Source organism: Siniperca chuatsi, linkage group LG13, assembly GCF_020085105.1.
Source record: "Siniperca chuatsi isolate FFG_IHB_CAS linkage group LG13, ASM2008510v1, whole genome shotgun sequence".
Taxonomy (NCBI): Eukaryota; Metazoa; Chordata; class Actinopteri; order Centrarchiformes; family Sinipercidae; genus Siniperca; species Siniperca chuatsi.
In genome coordinates this window covers 13,721,684-13,740,804 of record NC_058054.1, presented here as the reverse complement: position 1 = coordinate 13,740,804, position 19,121 = coordinate 13,721,684, and the positions used below count along the sequence as shown (strand labels likewise).

Genomic DNA, 19,121 nt, shown 5'->3' with positions numbered 1-19,121 from the left:
GGTGAAGCCAGAAACAGAGGTGCACTCCTTGGGAATTTCACAGGCACAGGTGAAGTTTTACAGATGAGTGAGGAAATTAGTCTAAAAGGACCCCAATACATTTTTATAAACTGAATAAAGATCATAAATAAATAGACTTAATCCCATACTGCAAAGTCAAGATGGAGATTTTTTTTTAATCTTATTGTTATGCAACGTTTTTATCCACAAAAACATGATTTCACACATTGCCACTCCAGATTCATAATAAAAAACAAGTCTGGGTTTCTTCTCGGTCCAGTCTGCCTTTTCTTCTTGCGCGGTCAGAGACAATAGGCTGCACACCAACATTACAGCTAAGTACAAAGGGGACCTACCACCTCCCTTCTCCGCCTGTTATCAGCAGAAGCTTGTGAGCAATCAAACGGAGAGAGGGACCGCCTATTGCTGTAAACGTCCCTACCCTCAAAGAGGTCAAAGTCTGCACGAAACCAGGCAGAGTTAAGTCGACGCGATTTCACTTCAACAGGAGTTTATATTTTTCAAGAAGATGGCTCCACTGCTGAAAAGCAGCCTGTTTACTCTGCTGGCGTTCTTCCTAACGGTGAGTAGACGATTCAATGCATGCTGCATATTGTTAGGTGGTCATTATCGTGTGTAGAAAAACTGGTGTTTAACAGGTGTGGCTCTTCTGTGGTGAGGTACTGAACTCATTAGATTTCTGTACGCGTGTAGTCAAAGTTAAACCATCGGGTATTCAGTTAAAGATACCAAAGAAAAAAGTAAACGCGCAGTTTACATGGACCCTCACTTATTGTGCTGGATGGTCACGCAACACCTCTTTCTTTATTTCCTGTCCAGCAAAGCAGCTTTCCATAACTGTTTCACTGGATGTGGGAAAAACTTTAAGGGCGCGACGTCTCAACCATGAAGGAGGTTTTAAACTTTGAGACAACTGAGATGTAGATTGTAATATGAAAAGTGAAAATGTTCCAGTTATGTCGTGAAAAGTTACGGAGACTTTCCCCCTTCAAATGCAAAGTAAAAGAGAGGATGTTTGTATTTATTAATTTATTGACGGGTCATATTTTATTATTTTATTATTCAACAATAAAATAATCCATTTGCTGTGAGCACACATTTATTAGTGTGTAATGTATAACCCTGAGATCCTCAAATGGGTCAAACCTCTCATGATGTAAAAGACATAATGTGTAAACTAATGGCACACGTTTCTGAGTCAGGAGCAACAACAATATGCCATAGAATTTTGTAATTATTACACATTAATAATGATCAAGTTTTTCCTCCCTCTTTGTTTACCTGCAGCTTGTTCCTGTGGGGGCCAAAGGAAATGGGCCAGTGTTACACAGACAGAAGAGAGAATGGATCACAGCTCCCAGACAGCTACAGGAGAACCATGATTACACCGGATTGGAGAGTATCGCCAGAGTGTGTACTTTTTTGTTCTATTTCTGTCCAAAGAATTCTATTAAAACTGAATATCCTAATTCTTCATTTACAGTTATTTGAGAAATATTTAACATAGGTACAGCAACATTTCATTCCTTAAAATAATGACATCATTGTCAAGTCGATTGATTGTATTTTCCACCTTGCTGGTTTTAACATCAGGCCAACTTTGTTTTTATATGTATGAGTATGTGTGAGAACTTCCATATTCATAATGAGTCAGTTCAGACACAGGATGTGGCAATGAGTTCTGATAATGAGACACACACACAGACACCTGTGTTTGATGTTCTAAAGCTTCATCTAGTTTCATATCACAGCCAGATATTGTTTTAGGATCCGAGCCATGCTGTAATTGTTGGACATAATTTAATGAGCTATGTTGCTATCAATCAAGAATGCAGATCTGTGTGTGGTTGTTCTCATCAGAGCAAAAGCAGTTTGGTTGCCACACTTCAGCTTAGTATACATATCATGTTTGCATGATCTGAATGACATTCATTTGAAACTGTGCCTCATAGAATACAGTTAAAAAAAATGAAGTGTATTATTTTATAATAAAAACTTACAGTAAATAAGCTATGTTTACACTTTTCCTTGTCTTAGATTTCCTGATCAGGTGGATTCATTTTGTGTTTGTGTATTTGTTTTTCAGATTCGCTCTGATAAGGAGAACTATACAAAGATAGAGTATTTTCTAAAGGGGCCTGGTGTTGACCAGCCCCCTAAAGGTGTATTTGGCATTAACCGTAACACTGGCTTTGTGCAAATCTATTCCATACTGAACCGGGAGGAGATCGCCTTCTATCATGTAAGAGCACTTATACATCATGGTTGTAAAATCACAACAATGCGTAAAACACATTTACCATATCCTCAGTGAGGAAATGGTAAAGTAGTTGTGATATTTGTTTTTGTAGTTAAAAGGTATGGCAAAATTCTCCAACGGGACCTACGCTGAAAAAGAAATTGACCTCAACATTACTGTAATGGATGAGAATGACTGCCCACCAGTCATTAAAGTACAGCAAGTCGGATATGTCAATGAATCAAGTGCAGCAGGTATTTTAGGACATCGACAGTATATTTGTGACATGGCAAAGTATTTTTACCTGTACTCTATAAACTGATGTATTATTTCATTCACTGATTTCTAGGTACTGTTGTGATGAAAGTGATCGCTACTGATGATGATCAAGAGGGCACGGCCAACTCCCACATCTTCTACAGCATTGTGGAGCAGAGTAACAAAGCTAGGATGTTCTACATCAACTCTCAGACTGGAGAGGTCATGGTTCGACAGAACACTCTAGATAGGGAGGTGAGGCACTGACCTGAAATTCTTCTCATGTTGTCTAGCACAACTAATTCTATTTATTGGAAAAGGTTTCAACTCTTATATTGGTGAATTGGAAAGGTCATACCCCATGACTGACTTTCATTTGTATGGATAAGTCAAAATACAATCATCACACCGTGTTCTGTTTTCCACCATAAACATAATTCCCTGTTACTTGTTGAATGACATCATCAATGAGAAAGAAGCATTTTTTATATTTTCAGCAATTTTTAACAAAATATTAAGACAGAATCTCATACTCATGTTAGTCAACCCCTTTTACTGGAAACTAAAAATTAGAATGTATTAATCAGTGAATTGTATCTCTGATCTATTTTTCTTTAGAAACAAGATACATATAAGTTGACTATAAAAGCATCAGACTTGAATGGACAACCGGGAGGGAATACAGGAACCGGAGAAATTGAGATCAAAATTCTGGACATAAATGACAATATTCCAACCCTGGAAAAAGAGTTGGTAGGTGTGACACAGTTACCACAACCAACACTTCTATTTTTCTTTAATTTGGTTCTAAAGCAATTGTTGATGTGTGTATTATTTGCAGTATGAAGGGAGTGTGGAGGAGAACACTATCAATGTGGAAGTGATGAGGATCAAAGCCATTGACATGGATCTGATTCACACTGACAACTGGCTGGCTGTCTTCCAAATCATTTCAGGGAATGAGGCAGGCTATTGCAATATCACTACTGATTCCAAGACCAATGAGGGAATTATCACAATTCACAAGGTAAAAGAGTAGTCTCATTTTGATGCACTGAAATTTTAAACAGTAATATGAACGAGTGTGCTTCAACGAGCACTACGAAGACTAATGTGAACTCCATATCCTGTGCATTATCCTTGAATCTGCAGGCCTTGGACTATGAGGAACTAAAGGTGCTCAACTTGGAAGTGGGTGTTTCCAACAAAGCACAGTACAATTTTGGCAGTGGGTCTATGACAGGGGCCATAACCTCAAAAACCTACCCCATTAAAATCAATGTGGTCAATCAGAAGGAAGGCCCCCGTTTCCAACCGAGTGTCAAAGTGGTGACTGTCTCTGAGGACCACACTTCCATCTCCCTCAAGAAAGTCATCGCCACCTATGCTGCTATTGACAGTGACACGCTAACGACGGCCACCAACGTAAGGTACAGCCACAAAGTGAAAGATGTTACTAAACAGCAGATGCTTAGAGATCTCTCTTTGTGTCTCTGAATTGATGTATTTACATTAATAGCTTATTTCCTCACATACATGGATTTTCATATTTACAGGTATGCCAAAATCCTCGATGATGACAACTGGTTGATTATTGATGAAAACACAGCAGATATCAAGCTGAATAAACTGCCTGACAGAGAGTCCAAGTTTTTGGTCAATGGAACATATTATGCCAAAATTATATGCATAACCAATGGTGAGTTCTGTAAATATGAAAGTAAAAGTTATTATTAATCTCCAGTGGACTAATATGGTGCACAACAGGTTAATATTAATCTCTCTTTCAACTGGCTTTCAGATATGCCCTCCAAAACTGCCACAGGGACCATAGCCATTCAGGTGGAGGACTTTAATGATCACTGTCCTAAACTGATCACTACAGCTCAGACCATGTGCCTCGAGGATAATGTCATCTACGCCACAGCTGTGGACGAAGATGAGTTCCCCAATTCAGCACCATTTGAGTACACTGTGATTCAGGAGAGCAGCAAGGGGAAATGGAAAGTGGAGCATTTTAATGGTAAGATAACAATTATGGCGTGGCAGATTTCCAGCAAATCATCGTTAAATGCTCTTCAAGGTTTGCATTAAAAAGGTATTTTTAGACAAATTCTGTAATCAGCTGTAGTTTTTAACTCCAAAATGTTAGATTTCTAAGGACTCGCAAGCAGATTATGAAAAATGCAGCACAGTTTTTAATTTTTTTTTTATAGTTTGTTTCATTGGCTTTAGATGGTACAAATTTGTATGAATAACACAAACATGCTTAAATTGCTGCAGGGTTTCTGCAAATACATTATATTTTAAGCTCCAAAAACACTTTGGAGGTCTTTTGCTCATATAATAATTGAAATTGAATGGAACCATCATTCATTTTATTAGCCTCATCTGTGCTTTTCCTGCCATGACAGTAAATGTCTGTCTTGAAAAAGGTCCATCTTTGTTTTATCACTTACGTATAAAGAAAGGAAGCATTACAAGGCACAAACAAACTTCTTCATAACAGCACAGTTAAAATGTGGGTCTCTTCTTTCTTCAGAAACCACAGCCATTCTGCGGGACCAAGCCGACTTGTGGCCAGGAACTTACAAAGTGGCAGTGGAGGTCAAAGACCAGCAGGGAAAGTCATGTGCTGACGTTCAGATGATAGACATAATTGTTTGTACTTGCCATGAAAACACTAAAACCTGTATGTCGCGCAGTACAAAGACTGCAGGTTTTGGATCTTCAGGTGTCCTGCTTCTGCTCCTGGGACTGCTGCTTCTGCTGTGTGAGTAGAGTGTTACTGATTTCTTTTCTCTTCCTGGTTGGTTATTTTTGATAAGAATCACTAGCCTTCCCCTACAATGTTGCCTAACTTAACATGTTGTAGCATGCTTGGAGAGATTAACTAAGAATGGGTGGATCACAGGCAGTTTTTTGAAAGACACAGCTCATGACTCTACATGCATTACACAATTAATTATTTGGTATTTTCCCCATAAGTTAAATCCCGTTGTTGAATGAAAGTAATCAACTAAATGATGGTTGGACTTTATTTGACCTGACCAGTACACTTTTAGAATTTATAATTTCTGTTGACATAGTGTCAGATGTGTGTATTTTTCAGTGGTGCCCCTTCTGCTGCTGTTCTGCCTGTGTGGAGGTGCAGCAGCTATTGGAGATTTCAAGTCCATTCCATTTGATACAAAACAACAGCTGATCTCATATCATACTGAGGGACAAGGAGAAGATAAGGTACTTTGATTGATAATTTTACAACACAGGGTTGTATAACTAGATTTTGTTTTGTTTCCCATTATGCTACTCAAAAAAATGTACATACAGTAGATTAGTGAATAAATAATAAGTCATAGAAATGAAAACTATTTCTCATGGTGGAGTGCTGAGGATGAATTTAGGAGTCTCACAGCCTGAGGGAAGAAGCTGATCAGAAAGCTCAGAAAGAAATACAGCTGTTTCCGAGCTTTCTGAGGGTGGAGATGTGAGAGAACCATGTCAGGTTCTCTGTGATGCTGATTTCCAGGAACCTTTTGCTGATGAATGATGTCACTGATGATGTATATCCCTCAAGGTTGATGTATGAATGGATCTTATACAATATTTAGATATTTTTAGCTTTAAAAATGTGTAATCAAATTTGCCCAAAATGCTGCATCTCTGATGGGATCTCACATTTTTCTCACAGGATGTTCCTCTTCTACATGCCCCAGTGGAAGTTGATGGTGGCACAATTAATATGAAGAACATTAACACATTAGGGGGAAAGAGGTACATAAGAGAAATGGCTGAAGTAGGTGGAGCAGCAGGTGGAGGAACAACCATATGTGGTGCCATAAACACTGCAACCTTGACAGCTGAGGACATGTATCGGTACAACCAGTATAACCACTCCAGTGGGCAAGCGGAGATGGACTATATAGGTGCTGGGATGATGACAGGGCAAAGACATAATTTCTCCCAATACAGAGCTGAGATGTTTGATGGGATGGCTTTGTCTGGTCAGTTCCTGGGGGAGTATTATTCAAGCGTGAGTACATATAATGTCATTGGTTTTAAAAAAAAATTAAGAATTTTAAGTTTGTTTTAACGTCTCAGTGATGAGTTAGTAATTTACAGTTAGCATTAGCTTACACTGTTGGAATGAAAATCAGACTTAAAAAAGATTGGCCCCAGAATATATCTTACAAAATGTAACTCTCATATAGAACATAGCCAGGTATCATTATACAGTATGTTAGGACAAGTAAAAGCTGTACCGTACTATCACAAGTATTATTGACTGTAGACTCAATATATTCTGGTTTTATTTGTTTGCAGAAATCCAACCATGCTGCACAGCAGTCCCTGCAGAAGGACAGTTTGCTGGTCTATGACTATGAGGGTCAGGAGTCCAAGGCAAGTTCTGTAGGTTGCTGCAGCCTTCTTGAGAATGATGATGACCTTGCATTCCTCAATGACCTTGGGCCTAAATTCAAAACCTTGGCTGAGATTTGTCAGGGGTCAACCTTGGTGACTGAGTCTGTGAATGCAGGGGTTTCTATTTCTCCACCCAGACCAGTGTCTCCTGTCAGGCCCTCCACCCACACACATTTCCATACACACACAGAAACATTCAGGGACAGGGACCACGTCAACATCAACACCCTCAACACCTCCAATGTAGCGTCTGGCTCCTCCACCATCGTCCAGGAGGAGCGAATCACTAAGAGAGCCCAGGGTTCAGCCACCGTTCCCAAGGTACATGTCCAGGACAAGATTTTGATTCCCAGTCAGACGCTGCTCATACAGCAGCCTGCAATGTACTATGCTGCCACGCCCATGTATGTAGTCGAGCCCAAGCCCCAAGTGGTGTTTGTGCCAGGGGGCACCCAGCAGACAGTGGGTCAAGTAGGCCAAGTTGGGCTTAGTCAAGGGCTGGTGCAGATTGGTGGCCTCCAAGGTTCTCAGGGTGTGGTCCTTGTAGATAGGCAAGCAGGAATGGGTGAAGCAACAAGACAGGTAGCACAAGGCCTTTCACAAGGAACTGTCTCCAGGTCCAGACAAGTGTTGTTGGTGGAGAATGGGGCCTCAAGTGGAGAACAAGGTGCACGCTTAGCACAGGGCTTTGTTCAGACAGGACATGGGTCTACAGAGCAGGGTTTGGAGGTCAGAGGTCAAGGTGTGCAGGTGAAAACTCAGAGTTTTTCACTGGATTCATGTGGTTCTACTGGGTCAAATGAGGACTTTGCCTTGAAAGCCACACCCAAGTTGCAAGGGAGCCAGAGAGTGGTTGTGCAACATAAGAAGGTCTCAGTCACAGAGAGAAATATTGAATCTAGCACAAGAGCGTAAAGCAACCCCTCTGTTTAGCATATCCACTGTCACACTTGTTTTGATATATACTGAAATATATTTCAGTATACTAAAATATACTACAGTATTTTGATACATATATGTTCATACAGATAGACTGGTAAAACTGGCAAAAGGATAGTTTAGTCAGGCTTGACCAAAAGTGCAATGCTGTGTGCCCTCGTCAAGTGATAACACTAATGCTCACACATGGTATTGACTACATGGCTATCATGGTCATAAAAGGCATTGGATTTCCATACAAATACTGTTAAGGACAATTACTCTGATGTTTGTTAATACCAAAAAGTGTGTTAATTTCTTGTATGCCACCTGCTAAAATGAGGCTCTGTCAACATTAGTTGAAAGTGTATACTTTACGATATTAGTGTTAAGTACAGAATTGGGACGAAGCAACATATTTTAAGAGGCATTATATGACTTCTGTCGTTACATCCCAGCAGAGGGAAAACCTTGGAAAAAAAATTAAGTGTGAATTCCCTCTTTCACAGGTCCCAAGAATGTGAAAGAGGGACCAAATGACAGCTCTAAAAGCACTGTATTTATTTCAGGTACAAAACTACCATGGCTTCAGGGCGGGAACAGCCACAGTAAACATAACTAAACCAGTCAGATCTACAGTGTATACATACCTAGCAAACAAAAATAACGAACCTCTGACCATATCTCCTAACCAAAGAGAAACTGGAAAAAGCAGAGTACAAACAAACAAAGGGCAGCTATAAGTAAGTGTCAACTAGATTATTTACGACATGATGATCCAGGTATATATCAGCGAGTTCCCTTCCTATTTCAGCTCCCATCCTGCCAGGCTGGAGAAGGAAGGGAACCACTGGACTGGTTGCTGCTGGAGTTATTGGAGGCTGCAATTGGGAACCAATCACGAGCAAGGACTCACCTGCATAATCAAATTTGCCATCCAATCATAACAAATCCACACCCCAATAAGAACAAGAGAAGAGAGAAACACAAAACATATAATGCATCAGTGCAAAAAAAGGGACTAAATGCTCCCCATAGCTGTCTAATTTTACAACTTATAGTCTTTAAACCAGTGATGGAACTTATGTGCTCCTAAAGTCTCACAAGGTTATTATAATGGATGATGAAATGGAAAGTGGATAATTAGTTTTAAAAGCCAAATATCTCAACACCTGGCAAATAGTCATGTCATTGGTACAGATCAATACTCTTATTAAACCCTTACAGTTTTACTATGATCATTTTATGCTTGGTGCAGTTGAAATCTTACTTATTGCTCTTCTAGATTAGAAAAACACAGAACATGGCTGCGAAAGTCCTATAATGACTAATTATACCGTACGTCGGTAGTCTTGAGAAGCACACAGTTATTTTGAGAGTGACTAAAGCAGATGTAGAACAAAGTTTCTGTAGCTACTATAATGCTGCATTTAGGCTTTGAACACTACATTTTAGTGCTCTGAGTACTGTATTTTTTTAGTGTGGTGTGATTATAAAGATGCTTGGGTTGCATTTTATAATATTTTAGCTTTAGCCATGCCATAAGCTTTTCTGCTGACCTTTAGATTGTTGAACTTAATTATACTGTTATCGGGATGTGTTATATGGGTGGCCACTGCTTCCTTGGAAACTGCATGGAACATAGATAAATGCTGTTTGTACTGTAAAACTGATGAAAGCACCCTCTGCAGAACAACCAAAGCCAAAGTGTTGAATAATTTAGTGCACCAAGAAGGGATTAGACTGTTTTTATTAGTACACTACATAGTCATTACAGACTGTAAACCAAAGAAGAGACTACTACACAAAATCTCTATTTTATTGTTGCACTCTTTTTATTATTTCTACAGAATATGTGTGGCTTTCTAAATTGTACTATTATAATAACCCTTTTGTCAAAAGACTGAAGAAGTGCCAAGGCTGTAAAAATATTTGTACAATAGCATGATGGCCCTATTTTTACAAATGTATATTGTGCTATAATTACCAGATAGACTTTTAATATGTTGTTTTTATTGTGTGTTTGGGTGTGTGTGTAAAGTTAATATAATTTGGGTATGTGGATAGGCAGAATAATCAAGGATGAGCTTGCCAAGCACTGAAAACATTTGGTGGTATGACACTGTTTGATATTGCTGTTGTTGCTATTGTATGTATGTATTTTCATCTCTAGTTTTCTAATATGCTCTATGAATATAGCATATATTGCTTTGGAACAGAGCTGTACTAAATCAGTAGTATTGGACATGATAATGAGAATGTTTTCATTTTTTTAAAGTTTTGCACCTCCTGTCATAATAAAGTCGAATAGAGGAAAAAAAAGCTGTTGTTGCTGATTCTGATTTCACACTTCTGGGATATTTGATAGATTATATAGGAACATTCTAATGCACTACATTATATTACTGATAATGTTAAGTATGTTAAGTACACTTGCATATGACCTCAAATTGGCATTCAAATTGTATTTGCACTGCAAATCAGGTGTAAATAAATACATCCTTCCACTGTATTGTGCAGTACTCTTTTTAAAAGCGTTTGATAAATTAATATGGTGTTCTGGCATATTAGATTTGAAATTGCTCATCATAATGTCTATAATGCCATTTCACCCAATCACAGTGAATTTTTATACTAAAACTACAGACCAACAAACTTTTACTACTACTCAGAATTGAGTAGCGGGTAACTATATTGTGAATGTAACAATCATGACTTTTGGGAGTGAGGATAAAGGATGGGATCATGGAGGTATGGAGTGGCAGAAAGTGGTGTTCAAAAGAAAGAAAAATAAGAATGGAAATCATGGTAATTTAAGCAGTTCAGGGGCAGAGTCTGATGAAATGGCAAAGAGAGCTAGGGCATAGCTAAGCCCTCGGGCTGAAAACCAAAACAATGACTGGAAAGTCATAACTAAATTTGTTGAGCATTTTCATCTCATATCGGTGGCTAAAGCTCTGGAAAAGGATGTAGACAAAGTGAAGCTTGCAAAATACTTGAATAACAAGCATATACTTGCAGCTACATGCAGTGAGTCAAGAACAACTAAACACTCTTCTGAAAATGACTACACTGGATGGTAAAAAAGTAAAAACCTGAACCTGGCTCAGCTGCTAGATATATGGAAGTCATATCTGGAGTACCACTATCTGTCTCAATGAAGGATATCAAAACAGAACTGAAAAGGAGGAAAAGTGCTTGATGCTAAACATATTACTACTAAAAGAAATGGAGAAAGAGCAGAAACGCTGTCACTAACCATCGACTTTGAAAACAACCTCCCAAGAAAAGTTATGCTAGGCTTCTTCAGCTATATAGTAAGATAGTTCATTCCTCTGGAATTAAGATGCTTTAAATGCCAAAGAATGGGTCATACTGCCAGCCAGTGCAAAGGAAAAGAAAGATGTTCAAGATATGGAGGCAATCATGCATTTGGAAAGTGTGGGATCAAGACACTCAAATAACAAACATGTAGGGATGGGTACATACATTACAGGAATTTGACAAAGGAATTGTTAAGAGAATCTCAAACAGGTTATCAGTATGCACAGCAGAAGTGAATAATCCTAATCATCGGTGATATGTTCAGATTCTGCTGCTGCAATACTTTTTTTGGTTGAGGTTTATATGGTCTTATTAAATCTACAGCAACTAGGAATAGTTCATTTCTGCTGGATACTGGCACATGTTGGAATAGAGTGAAATAGGCTTGCTAAAAATGCACTGAACAAAAATTATAACAACATTTTGGAAACCTTTAACCTTTAACGTTGGTTTGTAGCCCGCCAGCAAAATCGAAGAAGAAGAAATAGACCTCAAGCAGAGAAGAGGGGCGGGCTACAGAAGTCTGGTAAACTCACTTCTTTAAACTCCACACCTCCAGATTTGTCTCATTTCCAAACTTCAGCCCTAACCTACGCTGACTCATGTGACATCAGTTGAGGCACTTTATTAAACCTCACACAGCTCCCTCTGGAGCCACAAGTCTTTATACAGCTTTTGTCACATATGTAGTAGTGCTCCGCAAGACCTGTAAACCAACTCTGATGTGTGAAATCAGTTGAGTTGAGTTGAGTTGAACTGAAAATTTGTTTTGGTGTTAACTGTCAAATGCACACATGGAAACCATTCAGACACACTGACTGTGGAGTTTGCCAGGTTAAAAACACAACAGCCATTCGGGACCTATGAACATACAGCATATTTCTTTGTCAGTTAAAACATTCTTCATTCAGTGAGGTTGAAATGACAAGAGGATTTTGCTTCAAACTTTTCCAAGTAGACAGTGGCATGCCTATGTAGAACGGATACAACTGGTGTCTTTGTTACTGACTAAATAAGCTTTAGTCATGCTTCACGTAAACAAAGAAGAGAAAGTGGAAAAACAGGTTTCCCTGACAGATTAGTATTCAAGTCATTTATAATGTATTACAAAAGTCAAAACATGGCCGAGAAGAGTGGTTTTAAATGACATGTGGCTGGGCAAAAGCCTAATTTTATCTTTCGAACCTGGGGCCGGTTTCAGAAAGATAGACTCTGACTATGGCTTAGGTCAAATTAACAGTCACACTTCACATACACGTCTGAACTCTGTGGCACAAAGCTGTCTAGTTCTTCACTATTCTAAGTAATAATAAAACTAATGGCTGACCAAGTAACCACATTAAACCGCTCAGCAGAAAATGTTTCCCTTCTGGAAGGATTTAACAGTTACAACATTTTACTGGAAAAATTCAGGGAAGAGTGTAACAAAACAAAAAACTTCCAGTCATATAAAATCTGTGTGGCTTCTTGAAGTGGCAGGGCAAAGTAGGCTACTTCTGCTAACATGTTACTGGTCTCTCAAAATACTGTTTCCCTTCTCATTACTCGCTCTGCAATATTGTTAGAAAACAACAAATTATGATTTCAGTTTCCTCTTCTTTTTTTGGTACCACTAGTCAGCAGGTGTCACTGATTGTTACCATGGAAACACTGGTCAGTAGGTGCCAATGATTGTTACTATGGAAACATAGTAGTTCTGGGTTAGCCTGGGGGTAAGGTGGCTAACTTTTTAGGCTTAAAATAAGTCTGTATTTATTTTTGTGAAACTGTCTAACTTGCATTAGACTAATCTAAGCAACATTAAGACTGGCCTAACACTACAAACTAGTCTAACATATATTTGTGAAACTGGCCCCAGAGAGACATAGCTCTTATGCATAATATTTTTTTGCTTTACTTCTAAAGACATACCAAAAAGCCTGTGATGAGTATTTTTTTTCCATCTGGCTGAGAGCATAAAAATGCTGCTCCACTACTCTCTATGGGTTATATGTTTTTGCTCTTTTGGCCATAAGTCATGTCAAAGCAGAAGTTTTCTATCATTCGTCAAATTGAAAATTCTTGCTTTAACAGCCGTGACTGGGGTGTGGCCAGACGGGTAACATATTTCAAACTTATAACCCTGAGAGAGTAGTTCAACAGCCAGTTTCTGCCCTATCTGAATGGCAATGTGTGCTTGTCAGGAAGCCAAGTGTCAATGTCAGCAAGTTTCATCATGTCACTGTCATGATGTGCATCATTCTTAGATTGCATGTGATTTATGTATGTTTTGAAATGTTCCTATTACTTTGCATTTTCTGTACAGATTTATATTTACTGTCACTGAGCTCCTCCCTGGTAGTTTGGACGTGTGTAAATCTGATGCCTAGTTGCAGAAGTATGCAAAAGATCAAGATTTCACAATGGTTTCCATACTTCTACGAAACTCAAACCAAACAAGATTCTTTTAAGTCAAGTTTTAAGTCTTATGATTGCTCAACTATATATAAGTGCAAAATGTGTCTGATAAGAGGTTGCTATTCGTCATTAGGGACTCTGTGTATAAATTAAAGGTGTGTTTGGCCATAACAGAGCTAAGGTACACTGTACATTAAAGGATAAGGCTGGCAAATTCTATATTTTTATTACTGTCAACAGATCCCATGAAAAGACCAAAAACTACAATGCAGTTGTCTGTATTTATGGGATTTGTTGACAGTTAGAAAAATACAGAATATCACCAGACCTATCCTTTTTAACAAAATCATGTATCATGCATACCATATAGAGTTCTATGGTAAATATAGTAAATCACAGATTACAACTAAAACAAGGACCTATAGTGTGATTGATAAAGAGCAATTTCACCCTTATTCACCTTTACACCTGTAACGATCAAATAAAAACATGACATGTGACATGAAGTATTGACAGGACTGGATCTTTTATTCGAGACTTAAGACAGTGAATGCATGTTGAAGTAAATGTTACAAAACTGTATTTAGGACAAGACTGTACTTATTTTTGACACTGGCAAAGCATGACTTGGAAAACCAATTACTATGGTACTTGCATATTTTTCATGATCTTTGTCAGTATAAGCCATATCTATATGCAATATAATTTTGGCTAAACAGCTATATTTCATTGTGATCTTCACACTGCAATATTTAGTTGAACATCTGCATGTCTAGCGTACTTCTTATGATCTCACTGCACTGTCCGACAACAATTAATATTTTGAGGGACTGGTTCACTCAGTGTCATGTCAGTGTTTTACGATCAGTGGCGAACATCATGGCGGACTTCTTCCTCATCCTCTATTTCATCTTCTTCATATTCGCCCATCTCATCAGCGGTGGCATCTTGGTACTGCTGATACTCAGACACCAGGTCATTCATGTTGCTTTCGGCCTCAGTGAACTCCATCTCATCCATTCCCTCTCCAGTGTACCAGTGGAGGAAGGCCTTGCGGCGGAACATGGCTGTGAACTGCTCAGAGATCCTCCTGAACAGCTCCTGGATGGCCGTGCTGTTGCCAATGAAGGTGGCGGACATCTTGAGGCCACGGGGAGGGATGTCACAAACGGCGGTCTTGACATTGTTGGGAATCCATTCAACAAAGTAGCTGCTGTTCTTGTTCTGCACACTCAACATCTGCTCATCCACTTCCTTCATTGACATACGGCCGCGAAAGATGGCTGCCACGGTGAGGTAGCGTCCGTGACGAGGGTCACAGGCTGCCATCATGTTCTTGGCATCGAACATTTGCTGTGTGAGCTCTGGCACAGAGAGGGCACGATACTGCTGACTGCCCCTGCTTGTGAGGGGCGCAAAGCCTGGCATGAAGAAATGCAAGCGGGGGAAGGGCACCATGTTGACAGCCAGTTTACGGAGGTCAGCGTTGAGTTGGCCAGGGAAGCGGAGACAGGTGGTCACCCCACTCATGGTGGCTGATACCAGGTGGTTGAGGTCTCCGTAGGTAGGTGTGGTCAGCTTCAGGGTGCGGAAGCAAATATCATACAGGGCCTCATTGTCAATGCTGAAGGTCTCATCTGTGTTTTCCACTAGCTGGTGGACAGAGAGAGTGGCGTTGTAGGGCTCCACCACAGTGTCAGACACCTTCGGGGAGGGCATGACGCTGAAGGTGTTCATGATACGGTCGGGGTACTCCTCACGGATCTTGCTGATCAGCAGTGTACCCATTCCTGAACCTGTGCCTCCACCCAGTGAGTGGGTGAGCTGAAAGCCCTGAAGGCAGTCGCAGTTCTCGGACTCCTTCCTCACCACATCCAGTACTGAGTCCACCAGCTCAGCACCCTCGGTGTAGTGACCCTTGGCCCAGTTATTTCCTGCTCCACTTTGACCTGCATGATGGATGTAATGTTTAAAGACAAATCATGTTGGACAAATAATGGTACCGCTTTCTGGCATAACAGGTATATAAGTTGTAACTAAAGTCTTTATTGATGGATTGCCATGCAATTTTGTACAGACATTCATAGTCCCCAGAGGATGGATCCTAATGAATTTAGCGGTCTGCTGACTTTTCCTCTAGTGCCACCATAAGGTTGACATTTGTGGTTTTGAGTGAACTGTCTCAAAAACTATTGGATAAAATTTGGTGCAGCTCAAGCTGAATTGTAATAACTTTGGTGATCCCCTGATTTTATCTAGTGTCATAATTAGGTCCGATTTCCAATTTGCCTAATACTTTGGTTTATGACCAAGTACCTGGAAAAACTGACTGGAGTAAATAACAACAAGACATTCCCATCAGCCCCAGCTGTACTTTGTGTATAGCGCCAATTAGGAAATGTTACAATGCTAACAAGCTAAACTAAATGGTGATCATGGCAAAACTTATATCTGCTAAACACAGTCATTGTTAGCATGTTGCCATGCTGAAATTAGCTTTTATCTCAAAGCACCACTGAGTTCCTAAGTACAGCCTCACAGAGCCGCTAGCATGGCTGTACACTCTTATTGGCAACCCTAATGTTGTTCTTCTTAATGTCTTACTACTGATCTATAAAGCATTAATAAATCATGTATTAACCATTAATAAAGCCATTTGTTACAACATATTCAATACAACCTTAAGTATGCCTCATTAGAAACGAGCACCCAGAAACGTTAAATGATTAATTATAAATGAAAACATCTGTATTTATAATTATTTGGTTCAGAATTAATTACATATACAGTATATTATCATAAAGCTTAAAGACAGTTCTTCTGTTTGTATATTTTCTGGTAAGGAGAAATGCAGAGTCATCCTGTGGCTGAGTTTATCGACCCCTGTATCCTCACTTGTGATCAGCACTGCAGCATCATGTCCTAGTTGATTTCTTTTTCGCTGAGTCACCCAGCGAGCTGTCTCAGTCTGACACAGCTGCACATGGGCAATGCATCACACTCCTGACACATTGCTGAGAGGCTGCAGAAGCTTTGTGCTGGGAATATATAGTACTGTACAGTGCTCTCAAGTGAAACTAAGCACAGCTTTACAGGATATGACAGCAGCTGATGACACATACATATTCTATGTATATGCAGTTGGTTCAGGATGAGTGGTGACACCATGATTTATTGTCCACTCACCAAAGACAAAGTTGTCAGGCCTGAATAGCTGTCCAAATGGGCCGGAACGGACTGAATCCATGGTTCCTGGCTCCAGGTCAACCAGAATGGCACGGGGGACATATTTGCTGCCTTTGGATGAAAAAGAGAAGAGGATAGAGGGATAGAGAGAGGTAGTGGATGGAAGGGTGGAGTAAGATATCGACAGTCTCAGTGTGCATGATGTCAGAACATTTGTAGTTAACCATGGAAAAAACGTGACTGTATTTCAAAAGATTATGTTCTCCATATTAAGTATACTGATCTAAAAGGTAATACAGCGGCGCTGTTTGCTAATGTAATCTTTTAGGTAAACAGCCTTTTGTTTAAAGGATATTACAGCCTGTCCATCAAGCTGGACATTTAAAGACTGCATGGTGCCTTTTATTGTTTGTTTCTTTACTTTGCTCCACCCTCTCCATCTTTAACCCCTCATGCAAGCAAACTGCTGCAGCATGCTGCACTGCTTATTCTAGACCAGTGCTGAGCTATGCATGAGTCCATTTAAACTAAGGTGCAATCTTCCCCTACCCATGCCTCTTTTTCTCTCATTGTCTTGATTCTGTAAACATTTGCCAGTCTGTTCTCTTAATTTTTAAGGAGAAATTAATTTATGGGATGCTTAGTCAATCCACATGCAATAGCGATCCAGTTGGTGACACTAATGCCAGCATGCAACATGGAAACAAAGATCAATAATGCCTGCTGCTAGCAAATCGGATAGGGGTAGACAGTAATAGTGACTATGCAGTTTAGGCCTACATGCACCTCCTGTGCAGGCCTTTCATTTATCCAAAGCGGATGAGTGGGCACCGTTTGATCTCAATCAAATGGATTGAGATCTGCACTGACTTGTCCTTTTCTGACCGCATCAGTCCAAAGGCTGAAGCACTAGACACAAAGCCATATGATTACTGAACTTCGTTGTTTGACTGTTCAATCGATGCATTTGGAATGACCTTCAACACCAATAAAGTAAGATACTGAGATGAGACCAAGGCAGAGCGATCTCAGGGTCAGCTATACAGAGACTGTAGATACCTGTACTCCCTATAGAGAGAGACAGAGAGAGGGAGAGAGACAGAGGGAGACAGAGAGAGATATTTTAGCAGATTCACTGTCCTAATTTTTTCTGCACTCATGATGGGACCTACTTTCCCCTTGCAGCTAAATTAGTGACATGAGCATATCATGGCATTCAAATGAGGTCTGTATAGCATAAGGTCATGCAAGGATAATAAGCAATGGAAACAAAGCTTTATGTAGTGGTAAATTTTTCAGATGTAGCATGTTTTTTGTTTTTTTTGTTTTTTACCTGATGCCTCATTGTAGTAGACATTTATCCTCTCCAGCTGCAGGTCACTGTCACCTTGGTAACTACCGGTGGGATCGATGCCATGCTCATCACTTATCACCTCCCAGAACTAAGATGGGACAAACATAAATATACGAACCTCAATTGTTGGGGTCATTTAGTGACAAAACGTGGTGTGAAAACGAGTTAAAGCATGTGCGTCATGCCTCATTTTAGTAATTGCGCATCTGCGTGGTGAGAAAATGACACGCAGCAGAGGGGGCCACATCACTGCAGAGCACAGCAAAGCCCAGCCCGACTGAACCGCATCCTGCACATATATAAACAATTAATAATCTATCTCAAACTTTCTTTTAGATATGTATTTCTTTCTGTCCAAGAGATGTCAAACTAATTACTTGAATCACTCGAGTCTATAATAACGCGTGAGACGTTCCGCATTAAAATTGTTCCTCTTCCTAAATTAAATGATAATATTTGTACCTTCGCCCCAATCTGATTCCCACACTGTCCAGCCTGGATGTGAACGATTTCCCTCATGGTGCGCTGCGGATGCGGGCAAAGAGCGTCCAGTCTTCAGTCTCTTGACGCTGTGTTTCTCAAAATCAGCACTTGCCTCATTTCTAGGGCGAGTGTTGAGCCGGCGAGATAGATAAACGTGCTGCTGGTCAGGTGACGTTGCACACGGCGCAGCATCCCAGTATCCCCGTCAGCCAATAGGAGCGCCCCGGTTTGATGCAGTGGACCAGAGGATCATGCCGCATCATCCTCCTGACATCACCCTGTCCCATGCAGGGAAAATGTTGCCTTTTTTCGCTAGACTGAGATTGTTCTATAAAGCTCAGGCAAATGTTTTCCCTGCCAGGAAATGTCAAGCTTTAGGCTACCAGTGTAATCGCCTACTGAAGGCTGCAGTTCTACATGTGCTGATCCAGTCAGAACCGAGCTGTGTGAGTTCAGAATCAGCTATAAACTATGGAGGACCGGAACTATGATAAATAGCGACCTGTATAAAACAGCCGT

General features: G+C 40.0%; 2 protein-coding genes across 3 annotated transcripts; one reads left to right on the top strand and one right to left on the bottom strand.

Moving 5' to 3' along the window:
- Positions 1-317: 317 nt before the first annotated feature.
- On the top strand, positions 318-10,180 carry LOC122887429 (desmoglein-2-like). The gene is made up of 14 exons (XM_044220644.1): positions 318-583; positions 1,309-1,431; positions 2,108-2,263; positions 2,373-2,514; positions 2,610-2,773; positions 3,137-3,271; positions 3,360-3,545; positions 3,671-3,948; positions 4,075-4,217; positions 4,320-4,541; positions 5,061-5,291; positions 5,631-5,758; positions 6,210-6,551; positions 6,842-10,180. Exons 1-14 carry the CDS (start codon positions 530-532, stop codon positions 7,853-7,855), a joined length of 3,318 nt encoding a protein of 1,105 aa, XP_044076579.1. The 5' UTR covers positions 318-529; the 3' UTR covers positions 7,856-10,180.
- Positions 10,181-14,081: 3,901 nt separating this feature from the next.
- On the bottom strand, positions 14,082-18,767 carry LOC122887428 (tubulin beta-2A chain). 2 transcript variants are annotated; one of them, XM_044220642.1, is made up of 5 exons: positions 18,582-18,766; positions 18,099-18,207; positions 17,825-17,833; positions 16,766-16,876; positions 14,082-15,528 (listed from the first exon to the last, which is right to left on the bottom strand). In XM_044220642.1, exons 1-5 carry the CDS (start codon positions 18,636-18,638, stop codon positions 14,444-14,446), a joined length of 1,371 nt encoding a protein of 456 aa, XP_044076577.1. In that variant the 5' UTR covers positions 18,639-18,766; the 3' UTR covers positions 14,082-14,443. The 2 variants fall into 2 exon arrangements, with proteins under 2 accessions (XP_044076577.1, XP_044076578.1); XM_044220643.1 differs by lacking the exon at positions 17,825-17,833 and having other exon boundaries at positions 18,582-18,767.
- Between the last annotated feature and the right edge of the window lie 354 nt (positions 18,768-19,121).

Excerpts from the sequence above, each read along its gene's own strand:
- LOC122887429 (XM_044220644.1), top strand. The coding sequence starts at position 530 with ATGGCTCCACTGCTGAAAAGCAGCCTGTTTACTCTGCTGGCGTTCTTC. Across the intron at positions 4,218-4,319 it reads AATTATATGCATAACCAATG|ATATGCCCTCCAAAACTGCC; the intron begins GTGAGTTCTGTA and ends ACTGGCTTTCAG. Across the intron at positions 6,552-6,841 it reads TGGGGGAGTATTATTCAAGC|AAATCCAACCATGCTGCACA; the intron begins GTGAGTACATAT and ends ATTTGTTTGCAG.
- LOC122887428 (XM_044220642.1), bottom strand. The coding sequence starts at position 18,638 with ATGAGGGAAATCGTTCACATCCAGGCTGGACAGTGTGGGAATCAGATT. Across the intron at positions 18,208-18,581 it reads GGAATCAGATTGGGGCGAAG|TTCTGGGAGGTGATAAGTGA; the intron begins GTACAAATATTA and ends GTCCCATCTTAG. Across the intron at positions 15,529-16,765 it reads GCCTGACAACTTTGTCTTTG|GTCAAAGTGGAGCAGGAAAT; the intron begins GTGAGTGGACAA and ends TCCATCATGCAG.